Source organism: Atheta coriaria, unplaced genomic scaffold (assembly GCF_025399875.1).
Source record: "Atheta coriaria isolate IRGN ID8LTWV9N9 unplaced genomic scaffold, Caltech_Dcor_3.1 hic_scaffold_6_pilon, whole genome shotgun sequence".
Lineage (NCBI taxonomy): Eukaryota > Metazoa > Arthropoda > Insecta > Coleoptera > Staphylinidae > Dalotia > Dalotia coriaria.
In genome coordinates this window covers 7,621,300-7,640,512 of record NW_027045448.1, presented here as the reverse complement: position 1 = coordinate 7,640,512, position 19,213 = coordinate 7,621,300, and the positions used below count along the sequence as shown (strand labels likewise).

General features: G+C 38.0%; 5 protein-coding genes and 1 long non-coding RNA gene across 11 annotated transcripts in view; 5 read left to right on the top strand and 1 right to left on the bottom strand.

Annotated features, from left to right (window-relative positions):
* LOC135794256 (uncharacterized) overlaps positions 1-4,836 on the bottom strand; it is a 45,367-nt gene extending 40,531 nt beyond the window's left edge. For 4 of the 6 annotated variants that reach the window (XR_010548847.1, XR_010548846.1, XM_065305456.1 and 1 more), the window contains exon 1: positions 4,571-4,834. Coding sequence is in view for 4 of the 6 variants with exons in the window: in XM_065305456.1 (XP_065161528.1) it covers positions 4,571-4,666 (96 nt within the window). In the remaining 2 variants the exon portion in view is untranslated. Of the gene's footprint in view, positions 1-4,570 lie in introns of all 6 variants that reach the window. The other 2 variants (XM_065305458.1, XM_065305459.1) reach the window with 2 other exon arrangements.
* A 619-nt stretch (positions 4,837-5,455) lies between these two features.
* On the top strand, positions 5,456-6,421 carry LOC135794264 (nuclear envelope phosphatase-regulatory subunit 1-like). Its single transcript, XM_065305472.1, has 4 exons — positions 5,456-5,741; positions 5,819-5,890; positions 5,942-6,076; positions 6,135-6,421. Exons 1-4 carry the CDS (start codon positions 5,714-5,716, stop codon positions 6,281-6,283), a joined length of 384 nt encoding a protein of 127 aa, XP_065161544.1. The 5' UTR covers positions 5,456-5,713; the 3' UTR covers positions 6,284-6,421.
* A 90-nt stretch (positions 6,422-6,511) lies between these two features.
* LOC135794257 (putative sodium-coupled neutral amino acid transporter 10) lies at positions 6,512-9,380 on the top strand. The gene is made up of 4 exons (XM_065305464.1): positions 6,512-6,775; positions 6,845-7,243; positions 7,303-7,713; positions 7,775-9,380. The coding sequence occupies exons 1-4, from the start codon at positions 6,686-6,688 to the stop codon at positions 9,284-9,286; spliced, it is 2,412 nt and encodes an 803-aa protein (XP_065161536.1). The 5' UTR covers positions 6,512-6,685; the 3' UTR covers positions 9,287-9,380.
* Positions 9,381-9,623: 243 nt separating this feature from the next.
* On the top strand, positions 9,624-13,013 carry LOC135794258 (serine/threonine-protein kinase meng-po). Its single transcript, XM_065305465.1, has 4 exons — positions 9,624-9,957; positions 10,600-10,861; positions 11,150-11,432; positions 11,498-13,013. The coding sequence occupies exons 1-4, from the start codon at positions 9,889-9,891 to the stop codon at positions 12,723-12,725; spliced, it is 1,842 nt and encodes a 613-aa protein (XP_065161537.1). The 5' UTR covers positions 9,624-9,888; the 3' UTR covers positions 12,726-13,013.
* A 198-nt stretch (positions 13,014-13,211) lies between these two features.
* On the top strand, positions 13,212-15,194 carry RIOK2 (RIO kinase 2). Its single transcript, XM_065305467.1, has 4 exons — positions 13,212-13,378; positions 13,447-13,588; positions 13,653-14,031; positions 14,097-15,194. Exons 1-4 carry the CDS (start codon positions 13,313-13,315, stop codon positions 14,896-14,898), a joined length of 1,389 nt encoding a protein of 462 aa, XP_065161539.1. The 5' UTR covers positions 13,212-13,312; the 3' UTR covers positions 14,899-15,194.
* Positions 15,195-15,255: 61 nt separating this feature from the next.
* LOC135794266 (uncharacterized) overlaps positions 15,256-19,213 on the top strand; it is a 29,394-nt gene continuing 25,436 nt past the window's right edge. The window contains exons 1-2 of the long non-coding RNA XR_010548850.1: positions 15,256-15,427; positions 15,992-16,165. This is a non-coding gene — a long non-coding RNA (uncharacterized lncRNA). The remainder of the gene's footprint in view (positions 15,428-15,991; positions 16,166-19,213) is intronic.

The window sequence follows — 19,213 nt, the reverse complement described above, 5'->3', positions numbered from 1 at the left end:
CGCTCGTTGGATATAATTTCGTACACATAATGCCTATATATACATTGCATGAGCGCATATACAATTTCGTGAAATTTATGCTTCCCAATATGATTTATAGGATATATGGTTCACTGTGCTTTTTTTTCTCTCTGGGCTCTGGCAGCTACTTCATCTCCACTTCGGTAACTCGCGATGCTATGTGAAAATATGAGAAATTTGAAGACATGTGATAGAAATATGAAAGCATCCGATTCGAATACAAAACGCACTAAAGAGGGATCTAAACGAGATAAACTATAAAGTTACAGGGTGTAAAAAATCACAAAACGATGTATTTTATCCAAAATCGGGTTTATTTTATATCAAAACACAGAAAATAAAACACAGTCATTTCGGAATATTTTTTAGGCCCGCAGAGTTAATTTACCGCTATAAAACTTTACAATGTTTGAAAATAAACTAAATTTTGCAACATTACACATTTTTACAACAACATGTTATTCGGAACCAATGAAAATCGTGTAAAAATGTGTCAACAAAAACTCATGTACACAGTGCACACTCGAAACAATAACACATTATAGTAATTAACGCAATGATGATGAATTGTTATTGGTCGTCACGTTCGTTGGCGCTCGTGCGCGCATAATGAATTCGGCCACCTACGACCACGCCGTATAAATAAATATGGCGCGACGCAAATGTGCAAAAAGCAATCTTCACTCCGAGATGATGATTTTATTGATTAATCGACACATAATTTTCAATTAGCGCATTGTTTTTTTACTGCGTACAAGTTGCGTCTAAATTTAGGCGAGATATTTGCCTACGCGTCGATTACATCAAGCACTTGTTGAATTGTTGATAAAGTCTAGATGTATTTGTAATAATAGAATTGATAATCATGTTGTTTGTTTTCGACGACAGCCCGTTTTAACTGATACGCATCTATCCTACACTAGAAACGGAATTAAATCGCCCTTGAGAATTTGTCCATAATTATTACAATATAATATCAACATGATAGCATAATTTTACCACCGTTTTTTTTTCGTATTTGATCATCCTACGCAGATGTTTCAATTAAAATTAATATCGATATTAATATAATACATATAAAATTATAATCTAAACAGGATGCGCATAAAAAGCGGTTTCTTTTGGGCGCGTTACTTGTTTTAATGGCAATTTGGGCCGCAATTTCGTTTTACGGCGCGCCGCAGACACACATTGCTATAGTTCATCATAAACGCGCTTTACAACCCGCGAGCAGCTGGCATAGAATTAGAGAGTGTGCGGAATCTTGATTTCTTGTTTATTATCTGTAAATAGCGTGTCGTTTTATGTTTTGCTCGACGGCACCCGAGAATCGTTTGTGTAAAAATAAATATCCATCGCGGTGCGATGCATGCGCTATCGATTTGTGTGTGTTGGGGAGCGAAGAGGGAGAGGGTGCAGTGAAAATGCATCGCGCGTCACGCGAATTGGTGGAAAACCGAATGACGTCACTCGTGATCACCTCCACACAGGTATGGATTAAAAAAGCAAGCAAAATAACATTTTATAACCTAAATACAAGTCTACCAAATAAAGATTTTATTGTATATTTCGTTGTCTATAGCAAACACATAACCTGGCGCAAATAATATAAATTTAAGTTCATCCCTGTGGCTCGTACGTCGTTCGGGAACGTCTTGACCTGGGCCAACATGCAATTCACATCGCGAGTGCATTACCGAAGGCTACTCTCGCTACAAGCGCGAGGCATCCTTCAACACTAACCCATAAACCAACCACTTGCATCGCTTGCGTCAATGGAACATGTATACCGCTCGACTCTCGACACGGAAAATGCACAAAAAGTGAGGAAGAGAAAAACCACACCAACGAGAGGTATCGCTCAAACCGCGCAGAATATTAGCCGACGAAAGCTTTCAGTGTTTCTTTCGCACTGCACAGCACAAAATGCAATGCACCTAGGAGTGAAATTTCACGTGTACTTCACGTGAAACTCGACGACGGCTACATGCACATGACAGCAAGAACGCCTCAATGAGCGTTTCGTTATTTTTAGACAAGTGATTACGCCGCCGGAACGGATAAATACGTTTCCAGGTAATTATTTCACTGTGCTCTGTATGCGTGTATGAATTATTCAAATGAATTGTCTACGAGCGTATTGGTAGGTAATTAGCAGGTTGGTAACGTGTTTACTTTACTTACTATTTATTACAATGGCATAAATTAAGACGCATAAAGCATTTTAATTAGCACCTTTTATAGTCAAGTCTACTCAAAATAAATGAAACTTTTGAATGAAAATGTAATACATTCTTTTATTTCGGTGCCCAATGTGGCCATTTGTAAACTTTTGATAATAGCACGAAATGAGAAATGAGATTACGTCTATTGCCGAAATAAAACCGGTGCTGATAGAGAATAATCAAAAAGACATCAAATGTATGCTGGTAAATCAGAGCAAAGCCGGAAAGCACATCGATTTTATGCAGCTGAAATCGAAATCGGCGGCGACCCAGTACGCCCTTTAACGCTGTATCATTTTAACTTGTTTTGTTTATGCGCTCGTTGCGCGGATTACGCGAAATTGGTAGCGGCGCGTTGGCACAACTAGTTTGCGACTCGTAAATCGTGAGCGCGCGAACAAAAAAAATACGTAAAGAGCTTACGCACGCCGAATTTTACGGCCCGTCATTGTCATTATGATCCCATTTGTGCGCAGCGAACGAAAATAAATATTGTGCTATAAAACACACGTCGAATTTACAGGGCCTACATGCGTTCACAACGATTTGATGTGTCTATGTCTATGAAAATTTATTTATTTTGCGTTGAAAATCTGTTGGAAAAATACACGAAATAATGTTTAAAATTTGTGTTGCCCGGCGCATCCACACTTCACAACACACAAAATACATAATTTTGAATTATGTTTAATTAAATAAATCTTCATGCAAATTTCGAATTTCTGAAGTATTATGTTTCTAAAACTCTGTATAATTTTCGCCGAAACAAGTTTTTGAGAGTTTGTACCTTGCAATCCGGTAAACAATGTTCCAAAAGCACATTTACTAGTAAAACATTTTTAGCAACATATTTCGCCAAAGTATAAGCCGTAATAACCGTCGATCCGTTTCGCCCGCAGCCTGAAACATCGAAGCACAATTTTAGCGCACTTTATAGACTTTAGAGACCGGCGGTCGAGTTTTGTGTTACTTCGTTCGAAAGCTCCGCACGCCTCTCTGTACGAGCGCGCACATAAAGGGTTGCTTTTAACGCAACACTGTAATTTGATACAAAATTTAAACGCCACCAAACTCATAACATATTTCCAAGAAAATTATATCAGATAAAATGCGCGGTGTAAAATTAAATTGCAATTGAATCCCGAACAACAACAAACAATTGAAAAACGAAAATTTAAAATAAACGCGAATTTCAATTTATTCAAACGAATAATAAATATAAACAGAATGGGACATTGAATGTGTTGGCTGAAATAGCAAAACTGAAGCAGTAAACTACATAACACATAGTCGTGTGTGTATTGCTTGCTTGCGTCGCATAGTTTTCGAAGTAATTTCAAAATTGTGTTCTCGCGCCCGTTCCGAGTGTAGTTTGTAGTCGAGTTCATGTTTTTACTGCTCGCGAGCAAGTGACGCAGATAATATTAAGAAACTTGAACAATAAAAGTTTTCCCTCGATGCGCGACGCTGAGAGAAGAAAACAATAAGTGCTTCGGGGAGAAGATCAAATGTTCGTTTAAATGTTTTTTTCCGTTTTTTGTTTCGACAACCGAAAAAGTAATAATCTAAGTGGAAACTATGAGAAACTTGTTGAGTTCCATTGAAAATATAAAAAACTTTAAATAATTGAACTTTTATTTGATATTATGCTCAAATATTTCACGATATTCAAGAGAAGTTATTAAATTTGCTTCTCATATAAAAAAAATTGTTAATCATTTTTGTTTTGCGCTCCATGTTGCCATCTATTACAACCAAATTAAACTAAACTACTTTCTAAGACTTCCTATGTGCAGTTTTATAAAAATACCCCTGTATATATTCAAACAAACAAATGCTTAATTTCCTGAATGTGTCAAAACAAGAGCGCAATTTGTTCGCTGGAATTGATTTTTTGAAAGAATTGCACCTTTCTCTCTAGTCTCTAGAGACTCTAGGCGCTCCTGAGCGAGACTGGCAACAAACGGTGTCAAGTCAACAACAGGTGATTGATGAGCACAAACAAAATTCGGAATTCATCAAAACATTGTGAGCTCGTGAGCTACCGCTACACCCTGCGGCTCCATGAGGGTGCAAAACACAAATTGCCATTCGACCTTTAACATGCCAGCTCGATTTTCGATATTACCATATGTCAACAGGTACTAAATTCATTTAGGTCAATATTTGTATCGAATTAATCTACAAACCTCGCCAGTTTACCCTAAATGTTTATTTATTAAACTATTTATATTGGCAGTGCGGCGCACGTGGTTTAACATACTATACGGTGATAGTAATCATTTTATTATCAAGCGGTGATAATAAACGTAAAAATATGATACCTTATGTTGTTGATCAGCTGTTGCTCCATCCGGAAACTGCTGCACCACGACCCATTTGCACGACTTGAAGATCATGCAGGTGGAGAATGGAAACATCACAACGTTTGATTGATTTTACTACAAGCTTTCTGTAGGCGTTCGGGGCAATTTAAAAAAACCGTTAGTAAGCTGTGAATACTACGCGTTGTACAACAAATTGGGGCGCGAATTCGGAACATTCGCGGCTAGCACGACTACGCCGGGCACAACAAACAACACACAACGCCTTTACTTGGCGGCGGTTCGCCGCTAGTCACATGTTCGCGCGGTGGATGGTGGCGGCGCCGGCGCCACCTACGATGCAAACTTTTTGAACGTTGCTTTCACGCTCGATCGATATCAGCCCAGTTTTATCGCGTCAAGTTCGGCGAGTTTTGCGATTCGTGAGAGGCCAAAGTCCTCCGGCGCTCTTTTGTTATTGTGACATACTTTCTGTTCATAAATTTCGATTAGGAGCACGCGATGAATGTGCTCGCGGCGGCTCCTGCCGAAGAGAACGGACGAGTATGGTGCTTGGCTTGGTTGCTTGTTTCATCCACTCTCGTCCCCTTTTTTTTTCGTACTCAACCAACCGACAAGTTTTGCTCGTTTACTGAAAAGCTGAAATTATGATTTGGGTCAACGGTTTCTTTGATAGAGGCACTTCTTTCTACGTTTTAACTATTTCACACCCGTCAGGATATTATTTTCATATTTGACTTTTGGTGTTAGTTAAAATGTTTAGAGAAATACTAAATTTGGTTTTAATCATTTTTAGATATTCTTTGCAAATGAATTAAAGGATTTTCAAAAATTTATATACATTTTAACAAGTTCTACGCATTAAAAAATATTGTTATTGTTTCTTATCGTAATTAAGGCGTAAATAATTGCGTTGTAAAATGATTACTCAAATTGTAGCATTTTGATATAGACAACTTCTGATGCACCAAAGTTACGAATCCAACCTAGAAACATTGACAAACTGCCTTTGACTTTGACTGCCTTGAGAGGTTCGCAAAAAGTTGTAACAATAAATTTATCATAATGTCAAAGTGAAAAGCATTTCGATCCAACTTTAAAAACCACCCTTAAATTATAAAAAATTCCAATTCAAACGTTACAATGTCTCTTGAACAGACTGCTTGCGAAGGTAATACTATTACTTTTTATATCAACTATCATCTACAACTTGTGTACTTACTTGTATGATTTTTGGTTGAAAAACAGACTTAAAGGCATTTGAGCGTCGATTAACAGAAGTTATAGCCTGCCTGCAACCGTCAACAGTACGCTGGAGGAGTAAGTAATAAATCACATGACAGAAAGTTATTTTATTGCAAAAAAATTCAGTTTTGTTATTAGGTGTCTCAATATGTGTTGCAACTGGTGCTTCACAATGGCTAATGGATCCAATAACAAGAATTGTGCCACTATCACAGTCACTCTCTAACCATCCCTTCTTTATTCTAGCCACTGCAGTATTGAGTAAGATAATGCATTTATTTATTTATATAGCATGTTATTCATGTATACATTGTTTTAGTCATCATTTTTCTACTTGGTGTGCATAGGCGTGTTGTGGCCTCCAGTATAATTGCGGCACGGGCGCGTGAAGTTCTTTGTGACTTTAACATGTCTTGTGATGACACTGGCAAGTTGATACTGAAGCAGAGACCTACCAATTTAACATAACAACGTGCATGAGCACAGTCTATTAAAAATACTTAATTTAAAGCAGTTTTTTAATTGTATCTATGAACATCTATGTAAAATTATAATATATATAAATTTTACGTGAATCTAAATGAAATTATATACATATTAATTCTATGCCATGAAGTGTTTATGTTGTGTAATTGTTTAAAAGTTAACTAAGAAGCAACAAAAGAACTACAACTAAATAAGAAAGTTTATTGCAAGTTTGTTTATATTTGCTGATGTAATGCATGCAACTCTAAATACACTAAAATAGTAAACATTGTCCATAACCTTACCATTTCCACTTGAAATTGTGCCACATTCAGCAGTACTCAAATTATTCAATTTTACCACAAAGAATGTAATTTCTATCGGAGTGATAATAAGTCCTTAAAAATGGATTCCAAGCAACGTATACACGTTATGACTTTGGCTAATAGCATAATTGGGGTGAGCATATTGGCAATGCCTTTCTGCTTCAAACAAGTAAGTCAAATTCACTCATTCAGAACATCATTTATTTCATTATTAACTAAATATATTCATTATTTTTAGTGTGGAATAGTTCTTTCTATAGTTCTGCTTCTATTCAGCAGTGTATTATGCAGACTGGCATGTCATTTTCTTTTAAAATCAGCAATTAAGGCCAGACTGAGAACATTTGAGTATCTTGCATATCATGTTTTTGGTTCAGTGGGCAAACTATTTGTTGAGATTGGCATGATAGGATTTCTATTGGGGACTTGTGTGGCCTTTTTTGTTGTGATGGGTGATCTTAGCCCACAGATTATTGGCCAAGTGACTGAAATAAAGAGCATGGAAACTTTGAGGACAACAATTTTAATTGCTATTGCTTTATTATGTGTTCTACCATTAGGATTATTGAGAAATGTGGATAGTTTAAGCAGTGTTTGTATTGCTACAATATTATTTTATGCTATTCTAGTGTTTAAGGTAAATATTTAGATTTATATCTTAATCTCCATCAATTTTTTATGAATTTATTATTTTAGATATTTTTGGAAGCTGCTCCTCAACTTTTCACAGCTAAGTGGTATGAGCATGTTGATTTCTGGAGGCCTAGTGGAGTCTTACAATGTATTCCTATATTTTCCATGGCTTTGTTTTGCCAAACACAATTGTTTGAGATTTATCAAGCTATACCAAATGCCTCCTTGGAGAAAATGAATGAAGTTGTGAAGATTGCTGTCAATATTTGCACATCAGTGTATATTTTTGTTGGGATTTTTGGATATATTGCAGTTTCTTATAAACCGGGTTTTAGTGGTAATATTCTAATGGATTTTGAACCGTCGATGGTGACTGAAACAATGAAGCTTGGCTTTGTCTTATCAGTTGCTTTCAGTTTTCCATTAATTATCTTCCCATGTAGAGCAAGTTTATATTCGTTGCTCTACAGGCCAGTAAGTCTCTTACATTAACGTTTAAAATATTAAATATTTAACATTTATTTAAATGTTGTAGACTTATACTGGTTTACACGACTCGACAAATTTGTACATTCCTGAAGGAAAGTTTCGCTTCTTAACTTTGATAATCGTATTGGTTTCACTAATAATTGGGATTTTAATACCGAACATTGAGTTGGTTTTGGGTTTAGTTGGTTCGACGATCGGCATTATGATCTGCGTCATTTTCCCCGCGACTTGTTTTATTTGTCTTACTGAAAAAAATACTAACGAACGTATTTTGGCGCAAATTATGCTAGTTATTGGCATCGGTGTAATGGTACTGGGAACATACGCCAACTTGTATGCAATTGATCATATAGAGCCGATTCCCAACTATGAAAAGTTAACATCAAGTGGAGTCAGTGTAAATATTAATATTAAAGAGAAAGATATTAACAATATAGGTAATCTTGGTATTGATAAAGAAATGCAGATAAAAATACCCGATGCCATTAAAGAAATACGACACGAACCTGTTCAGCCTGAGGAACCAATTGAAATTGAAAATAAACCCAAAGATGAAGTCAATGAAGTGAAAGCAGAAGATCATTTGCAAAAAGTCGAAACGGTTCCTAAAAAAGAGGAAGAAACCTTAGTAGAACCAATTAAAGTAGAAGAAAGGAAGGAAATACCTGGCGAAGACATAGAAAATAAAGAGATTAAACTTGATGATAAAAAGGAATTGAAAGAATCAGTTGCTGAAGTAGACATTGAAGCAATTAAGAAAGAGGACCAAGAATTAGAGAAGGGAAGCAACGCCAAAGAGAATTGGGATGCACATGAACAGTTGGTTCAAGAAAAAAAGAAATTATTTGAGGAGAATAAGAAGATTATGGAAGAAATTAAAATACAGCAAGCACAACAGCAGGTCAATGCTGAGAAGTTGAAGGCAGTTCAGAACATACAAAATATTGCGCAAAAAGCCATCGAAAAAATTGTAGATAATAAAATGAACGACACGAAGTTATTGCAAAAAGTTGAAAGTGAAAATGTTGCTGAGATTAAAAATATTGTCAAGCAAACTGACAAGAAGGAACGAGAAGAATTGAAAGCTGATGTTGCCGATTCAGCAGCGAAGTCAAACAATATAAACGCTTCTCCATTGTCATATCAATTAGGATTACAAAACGCTAAGGTTTCAGACAAATCTAATGCAGATAACACAATTAATGAACCTAAAAGAAATGCTAGTGTTGTTGACATTATTGCTGCACCACCAAATACTGAAGTAAAGAAAGATACGGACATAAGTCATGTAGATGAAATTAAGAAAGTGATAGATATTGAGATTTTAAAAAAGAATTTCACAGAGTTCTTGATTCGCCCCAAAAAACTACAAGTTGTTGAAGAAATTAAAGATAATGGTGAAAAAACAAAAGTTGCTGACGTTGAGGCGCCAATTGTTAAAGAAAGCAAAGATAACAAGCAAGAGGCTGTTAACCCAGTTGATGTCAAAGGAAACGAAGATGGCGGACATAAAAACGATGACAATTTAGAGCTACGCAGGGACATTTTATCAGTCTAGCATAATAAGAGGTTGAACTTATCAAACAAATCAGTGTTTGTAATCTGTGATTACTAAATGGAGGCATTATGTAAATAAAAAGAGTATATTATTATATTGGCACTCTAGTCCATTACCATCCAATTGTGAAAATGCAGCACCGGGTCGCCGGGATGCAAACGATGTTATAATGAATGAAATTCTTTCGTTTTGGCAGGAAAATTAAGCGGCGTTTTGTAATCGGCTCTACGCCGAATCGCACCGCGCGCGCTGACGTTAAATTAACTAATGTGACGTCCATAAATACGTTGCATGTCCCAGATTTGTGTCTACCTATGTTCTGCTCGTCCTGCTGTTGCTCCGCTGGGAGCGGGATGGTGTGGCGTGAAACCCGGGACCGGGAGCAGTCGTCGGCAGTCACGCTTGCATCGCCGCGCTGTTTCACCACGACTTAAGTTCAGTTCGCGACTTAAGCGTACGCTTAAACTAAACTTAGAACGCGTCGAACCTAAATAGGCTTAACCATAGAATTAAGTGATATTGGTTGTTTCGAAAATGCGGTGAGAACTGTATTTGGATATTTGGTGTAAGAGTTCAGCGAAAATTACAGAACTGTAGTAGTTATGGGTAGTCCGATGAAGCACGCCATCGGAGGGAGTATTCACCGCATTCGAGAGTTCGAACTTGAAAAAGTAAGAGCAAATAAAACTATGTTTGTTTAAGGCAGTTTCAGTAGTTGATATTTTTATATTTTGGCAAATCTTTAAAGTGTAATTAAGTCACGTCTAGCAACAGATAAAATCCGAGTTGAGGCGCTAGCGCAGCAGTTAATTGGAATTAATCCAAATTATACGCAACTTATGTATTTTTAATCTGTTAGAAAACAATCGTACGCATATGTCTAACGTGCTAAGAGTACAACGTGTGTAAGTTGTGAAATTAACTTTGCAGACAGCACAGAATTAGAATTAAGTGGAAATTTCTATAATTCTATGAAATTTCTGTGATTAATTGTGAGTACATTGTCACGCCTGTGTCTCGATGTATTAATAGCACTAAGAGACATATGCTACTGGTATTCGCACCGGCGTTCAGGGTCAAGCACTCTCCTGAAATACTCAACTTAACGCTTGTTAATCGAATAAGAGACAACATTTTCCCAAAGCGAAAATTTCCACTTCAACATTAAAATAAAGATGTATCTGTTATATTTCACATAACGCGCGCTTTATGGTTTATGGTGACATAAAAATTTGAGTGCAATATTTGCCAAATGTTTGCCTTGCTTTTACTACTTCTTTGTGCGAAATATCAGCGATTTTTTGTATTTACAGGTCAGTTTAGCAGATGAATTTGACATCCTGCAGATTGTTGGCGAAGGATGGTTTGGCAAAATTCTCCTCGTTGAACACAAAGCGACCGACACGGAAATGGTCTTGAAAGCTTTACCCAAACCCTACACAGCATTGCGAGACTTTTATCGTGAATTTCATTACGGATTGCATCTCGGCGCACATAAAAACATAATCAGCACCTATGATGTCGCTTTTGAGACGGCTGGTTTTTATGTGTTTTCACAAGAATACGCTCCTTTGGGTAAGAACAATGGTTACCATTCATTGCCAAACTTGTGAACGAAAACAAAGGAAATAAAATTTTAAAAAAATCACTCTAACATTGCCCTGCGGTGATTGCCAAAGAAATGGCGATGCAAATGCTATGATATTTCTTTGGCAATTATATGCGCATACTTAAGTTGTTGTTGTTCAGAATTCGCGCGAGTATCACAAGAAGGTGGTTGCTATTTTAGTCCGGCGTTTTGAACGCTGCCAAACTATTGCCAGTTTTAACGCTTTTTTGCCGTTTTGCCTTTCGTTTTCGCAGGCGATTTGACTTCGAACGTCCAGGACACAGGCATCGGCGAGCCACATACGAAAAAAGTCGCCAAGCAGCTGGCGTCGGCATTGGATCATCTGCACACACGCGATCTGGTGCATCGCGACGTTAAATTAGACAATATTCTAGTGTTTAAGTCGGACTTTTCGCGTATTAAACTGTGCGATTTCGGCGAGACGAGACGTGTTGGCTGCGTGGTACCACGTCGTAACGAATGGCTGCCGTACGCCCCACCGGAAGTGCTACAAGTCCAAACGGATACAGACTATACGTAAGTGAGCTTACATTAAGTTTGGCACTACTTGCAGTTACTTACACAAAATTAATTGTCTCTAGGGCTGTGACATCCCACGATGTATGGCAATTTGGCATTGTCATCTTCGTATGCCTCACCGGATGTCTGCCATGGCAGAAAGCCGCCCGGGATGATCCACGTTTTGTGCGCTATCTGAATTGGCACTTGAGCACTATGAAAATCGGCCGCCAGCCGAAACTGTTTAAGTTAATCTCCTCCAAAGGACAGCGTTTATTCAAAAAGTACCTGGAACCACGTCGTGAAAAACGGCCCAGTGGCTTGGCGGAACTACATAGATTTATGAATGACCGCTGGTTGTCCAAAGTTGGCATAGAGAAAAATAATGAAGTCCCTGCTGAGGAAGAAGGACTTTGCCCGTCAATGTACAGTTTTCATTCCAGTCCTGAAGAAAAGGATCGCCTTTTGCATACTTTGACAGCGTATGGCTTAGAGACCACAGTTGATAGACATGCAAAGAAGGACCGCATCCGCGACTGGATTCAAAACAGTGTTATTGAGGAAGAAGACGAGGAAGAATTAGAAGACTCTGATAAAGAGTTAGAAGATAACCAAGCAGGACCCATTGGGGAAATGCTGCAAGATCGTGGTCCTATTTCAGACGGACGCATCAGTAATGGCCACACAACTAGCGAAAGAAAAATAAAAAGACGCAATTCCACTGTAAGCAGGCGTAGTGTACGCATCGAACCGGAAGTATACTCGCCACCGATCGATCCGCGTATTCCGCTCGAGCAGCAGAAGGATAAAATCCAAGCACAGGATGTGCGCAGCAATAAGAATAGCAAGCCGCTGATGATTCAAGCAAACTCGTTCGAATCAGACGGAAATTCCAGCATGTATACAAGCAACGAATCGACGGCTTCGCAGACGACGATTAATTTCGAACACTTTGGCGTGCAGGCGGCACTACCATTCCATAATATTAAAGTAAACCAAAGCGACGACAGCGTCCGGCATAACATCAACGTGCAGGAAGCGCAAATAAACCAGAGCCAATATACGATAGCCGTCAATCACGATAATAACGAGCAAACGCCAGCAGAAAACAATAATACGCAGAAAAGTAACAATAACAATGTGGCGGGTACGGAGAAATTTGTAAATGGGGAACGTGATACTCGGAAGCGCAATCCGGTGGTACCGAAAAGGTCAATGCGCGAGGAAAAACGATTTGCCGCCTATCGAAATGTGGGCAGTAAAAGTTCGTCAAGCAACAGTAACAATTCAAATGAAATCTCAAAGAAATGAATCTGCTCATAATGAAATAATATTTATATTTATTGTCTGACGATATTTTTCTATTTCGATTTGTTCTCGAATGAATGCGTGTATCAGCATGTGTAAATGTGTGTGTTTTGCGCGAGAATTTGGCAATAAACGGGACGAAGTATTGCCAGATGTATTTTAATATAACAAACATGTATTTCGGATTTATATGACTATGAGAGAGGCTTCACATTGTTTTTGATTACGTTATAAAATGTTTCAAAGTTTTTACTTACGAATGAAAATAAACGCTTCTTCAAAAGCACCAAAGTTTCCAGATTATTATTTGTTTGTGGAGTTTTACAGTGCAATAAATCAACCAGAAAAACATACATTTATACGTTTATAATAACAATTTATCATAAAATGATCTTGATTTGAGAAACATCACCGCAAATTACAAAAATATACAATTTAAAACTTTGGCATAAACGTTTTGACGTAGGCAACTGAATGTACACTTAGTGCAATACCTCCTACGAGAAAATTTGCAACTAATACAGTATAACCACAAAACTTCCATGTGTTTCGTTGTTATTATACAATAACAATTTAAAAAGTCGGTAAATATGGGAAAACTAAACGTTTCTTTGCTGAGGTATCTCACCCCAGAAGATTTCCGAGTTATAACAGCTGTAAGTACAATAATTTTATCTCCTAACACTCCATGTCAACGTTGTTATTTGCAATGTTTGCTACACAGATTGAAATGGGTATGAAAAACCATGAATTGGTGCCTGCTGCTTTAGTAGCTACCATTGCAAACTTAAAACACGGTGGTGTTCATAAGTTACTCCGAGATTTGTGTAAGAATCGTCTGTTGAGTTATGAGAGAGGCAAAAAATGTAAGTGGATAATATACTAGACAACATATAGACTAAATTTATTTTCATTCTATTTGTTGTGTAGATGATGGATACAGATTAACAAATATGGGCTATGATTACCTAGCCCTGAAGGTCTTGACAAAAAGAGAAATAGTCAGTTCCTTTGGCAATCAAATTGGTGTTGGCAAAGAAAGTAACATTTATGTGGTTGGCAATGAAGAACAAGAACAATTGTGTTTAAAACTACACAGGTTGGGAAGAACCTGCTTCAGGAACATCAAAGATAAAAGAGATTACCATAAACACAGAAAGAATGCTTCATGGCTGTATTTATCCAGAATTTCAGCAACAAAAGAGTTTGCTTATATGAAGGCTTTGTATCAAAGAGGTTTTCCTGTTCCAAAACCTATTGACTACAATAGACATTGCGTTATTATGGAGCTGGTTATTGGTAAACCACTGTAAGTTATATTTTAATCACAACATTAACATTAATTTTACTAAAATATCTTATTACTTGTTTTAGCATCAATGTAATGGAGGTAAAAGATGTTGAAGGCCTCTATGATGAGTTAATGAATTTAATTATTCGTTTTGCTGACTCTGGCGTTATTCATGGCGATTTTAACGAGTTCAATATCATGATTACTGATGAGGAGAAACCAATCATCATTGATTTTCCGCAAATGGTCTCAACAGCTCACGCTAATGCTGAAGTTTTGTTTGATAGGGATGTCACATGTATCAAAGTGTTCTTTAAGAAACGATTTAATTATGAAAGCGAATTATACCCGAAGTTTTCGGATATTCAACGCTCGGATAATTTAGACGCGGAAATTGCTTGTTCTGGTTTTACTAAAGATATGGCAAGAGATATTAATATTGAGTTAGGATTAGAAAGTGAATCAGTCCAATCAGAAGCATCTGAAGATGAAATTGTTGACGAAATAACAACGAAAACGGAGAGCATTCAAATTGAAAATGAATCAGTTTCAGAATTTTGCACTGTTGATTCAATTTTTGATAAATTGAAAGAAGGAAAGTTAGAACCAAACACCGCAAACTCGGATCACTCTGAAAATGAATCTCAGCTCTCTGATTCATGCTCAGTTGATGATAACTTTGAAAGCAGAAGTATAAGATCAACTGCAACAACTATACATCCGGAAGAGATCAAAAAGAGAGTTCGGAAACAACTTCACATCAAAGAAAAGAAACAAAGAAGCAAGAGATGTGTGATTAAAGGTGAAGCGAGTGCTGTTACAAGAAGTCGGCGTGAAAATAATGATACTATTAAGGATTGTAGTGGAATTTGGGGGTGGGATTAATTAAAAGTAAGGTGAATAAAGTTTAATTATGTTAAAACTTGTAAAGATGAGTGTAAGCAAAGATGACAAGAGATGGCGCGGCGTGTATAAATCGTAATTTAATTTTCTTATAAAACTTACAAATTTATCCCATAGATGTCAGTGTGTACTACATTCTGGGCAATTAGTCGTGAATCAGCCTTGTGCAAAATATTCACACCTGCATCTTCGAGCGATAAGAATGTAAACATCGACATGTTTCAACATGTAAAATGTACAAAACATCTATAGATTAAAGCAGTTGAATATAAAATACATTCCAACGAAGTTTAATTTAATAACGACTTGCACACGTACAAAATATTAGGTATAGTATATCTTTAAAAGTGTAATAAGATCTGCATGTTCCGGTAAAATAGTGTGTAAAATTCAATGTCGGCAGAGTTGCATATTTTCATTTGAAGTCATAATATATAGTTCATATCATCAATTAAGTGCAACTTTGGGACTCTAGACATCGAATAATTAACAAATTGATATACGTGCACATGTAAGTAGAGCACAGGGCGCTGGCCTTGCCTGGGGCTGCATATTCCGAGTTTAATAGATTTACACGCATACAAGTTGATTACACCGCAAGATACATGTCGCCCTAGCGGAACAATTCAGTGATCGGCTAATTATTCATGAATTCAAAGCGACATTGATCGATTCTGACGCTTGCTCGTTGCTCCTAATTTTCTAATTGCCCCAGCATCAACTGGCACGAATCTTCAGCGACCCGAATGTTTTATGCATGCGGTGTGCGCGAATGCAAAATGAATGTGAGTGTCAAAACTTGCAATTAGATTCCGCAATTCAACACAACGGTGTAGAACATGATAATTGTACGTATGTGTAATTTCAGTGTTGCTTAGAAATTAATGCTTGCAAATGTGCAAACGCGTGTTTTCTAATTACACTTGGTGTTAACCAGTGTTTGATTAAAATTTAAATAAGTTAGGGCAGCATTAAGAGATTACACGTGTAATTTTATTAAAAATTTGTCATTTATGGGGACACGCATTTTATGAATGTATGGGTATGTTGTGTGACATTGAACATTTTGTTATAGGACTGCGAAATCGATTCGTGTTAATGGCATTCCGCGAGACAAGTGAAACACGATGCCATAAAAGTGAAGTGTCTAATGGTGCGATAGTGGTCCTTCTACATGATGACAGTAGTTGCAGCAGCAGCAGCAGCAGAAGCATCAGACGAAACATCATCCACCATTCGCCATGCCAAGGTGAGTACCAGTAGGTAGTAGAAAACAGGGTCGAAAATAGGAATGTAGTACAAGCGAGAGCGCGGACTCTCTTGGGAGACGCGAAGATGAGCGAGGATGTCATTGCCATGGTAACACCCCGCTGCATGCCATTGCAGATTTAAAAGCTCCATAAAGAGCGCGGGGCGCGCACAGCTAGCGATTACACGAGACTGGTAACAACCAGGGAGTTTTACCGGCAGCAAATGCGTGCAAAATACAAATACGTTGAATCGCCGCATTCAAATTCGAAGCGTAGTCGTTCTTTTGTCAAAAATGCCAAATTGTGTGTCTACCTTTTAAGCTTTTATTCTAAATTTGGTGCGTGGCATATTTGATAAAAAGGCCGGATAGGTTAAATGTATTAGACGCATTTGCAAGATCTCATTCGGAAAAGTCGTCCCTGCTCGTTTCGTTGTGACAACGACAAAATGCAAAATAGGATGTCGCACATAGACCACATAGACCTCGTACGTCATGGTGTAGCGTCGCTCGTAAACCTTGATGTACGATGTCATCTCGGTACATTTCTGCCATTTTCTATATGGTGGCACACACAGGACGACACAATTCCGATGGTTGTTGCTGCACAGGCCGCAGCGGAATGACGGCCATCTTTCTACTGCATCCAATTTCAGTTTCATGTTCGCGACGTCGTTCCTTTGTTTTTGTGTAGCGCATATTCTAAACACACTTGCAAACTGTTCAGCTGCAACTATACAGAGGCAAACTTTAATTAAATAAACGATTATACGTAGGGTGTTGAGATGACTGATGCGATTTTAATAAGATTTAATATTCATTAGAAAAGTTTGTAATCCGATGATCAAAACACGTAAAAATCGCTCATAATTAATAAGTTTTTAATTAAATATGCATGCGTACGGCTGCGTTGAGATCGGTCGAGTCTCAAAGGAGTTTAATCCGTTGCGAAAGTTCGTTTGAGCCGAGCGCTCGTCTGCGGTCGCAGCGAAATACTTCAATTTTACATGAAAGACGCAATTAATTCGCATTTTCATCAAACTAATTAGCTTAATGTAAATTCACTCTGGAAAAAATGATCACAAAAACATGAGATGGGAATTTTTCAACGTTCAACTCTTGAAGATAACATATTATAAGGGTTCTTGTCATGTTTTTTGGTTGACAAAGCTCAAGATTAAAGTTTTTGCTTGAAAATCGTTTTTGTGGGGTTAAAAGTGGGTTAAAACACAAACAAAAAAACAATCGCATAACGTTGGAGCCGTCGCATGTAAATTCGATTGCTATAGTTGGGGATGAGATAGGAGGGTGGCTTGAGCTCTACCCGCAATGCAACTAATAGCTATAATACCAAAGATCCACGAGGGAAAAGGAAAACCCCCGTCATCCGTTTAACGCAAACCCACTTCGCACAATCCGCCCCTTTTACGCATGCACATCTCGCGAGATTCAGATGTTTAGATTTAATAATGCGGCAACCCAATCGCATATTCCGCAGACGCACCCATACGACCACACTGTGAGGCAAAGTTAGATAAGAACGAAAATCGATGGGGGCTTAGGGACATTGGGAAAAATAGCTTAGGGATAATTCTATATGTCTACCTATATGAAAATGAATTTTAATCCGTTAGTCCAGCTCAAATTAAAATAGAATCAGCAGAACCAATTTGAAAAACTGAGGATTTTGCTCTCAGTGCGCTACCCAGTTGTACCTGCGATCAACCCACAAAAGGTGGTTGGGAGAAGAGTTTCTTTTGGTCGTTAAGAAAATACAAAATCAAATGTACATTTTCTTTCTCTTTGTAAAATTTGCGTAAAATTGTTTGGTTTTGTGGTTACGAATTGAAACATTCGCACCGCGAGATTTTACCAAGCAGCAGCGCTCCTCGCAATTAATGATAGAGGAGAAGCGCCATAAATAAAACGCGCGTGGGCCGGGCATAATATTAAAGATTGCTACCGCTATCGCGTAGAAGTGCATATTAATCAGCGGCTTGATAAATGTGTGCCGCGGTGCCGACGATGTTGCTTGTGTTACTTCGCCAGAAACAAGAAACAGAATTCGCGATTTACGCGCGTTTCGCGGTGTTCACGCACACGTGAGCCGCACACACACTCATAAAACATACTAAACGTTTAATAAATTCTCAATTTCAAAGGATGCCGATGTCGAGCACTAATCCAATCCCTAACCTTAACTTTCGAACTAGTTTCCAAGGGTTATCCGTGGATATTTGATATTAAATTGTACCTAAACTAGTCGTATGATTAGAAAAATATGTTCATGTAGGGAACGTGTAACATGTTGTAATTCCACACTGCTTCTTCATTTTCCCCATTCATTCTCTTTGAGTTTAGTTGGTGTCTAGGAAATCAAGTGTGCGCTAGTACAGCTTGTTGAGCCTGCGGTTTAGCTACATCATACTCGAGGCCACTTGATATAAAGTAGCGTGACATGGAGACTGCCAGCCGAAGCCGTACGACTCGTATGAGTAATTTACGTTTTGCTCGCGACAACATGAAGATAGATACGAATCTCGATGATAATTAATTATAACATCTAAGCGTAGCACTGTTACTATCGAACATAATTCTCGACTACGTCTTTCTGCTCCATTCACAACGAGGTTTTATTCCTGGGAAAGGCACAAACGGTGCGCATGCATTATTTTAGCGGCATTAAAGTGGCAACGAAATAATATATTACTTTTAATGCTCGCTCGCGCAACAACACTGGTGTGTGTGCGTGCAAGTGTGCGCGCGTGAAAGAAAAGTTACATCGCGTACGCGATCCTGAAGGAGCGCATATATCCCGCAAAGCACTCGGATATATCCATATCCAGGCAGGCTGCGAAACCGCCAACGGAAGGATCTGGATTCGGGCGGTTGAGATGCTTTTTGCCGCGGGGCGTTCAGCCATCGTTTATCATAGTTTATTAGCGCCGCTTTACGAAGCGAAAATTATTTATCGCACCTTTGCCACGTTTCCTGCTGCTACCGTGGTACATGAAGTTTTACAATAAAACATGCCCGCTTTTCATGGTA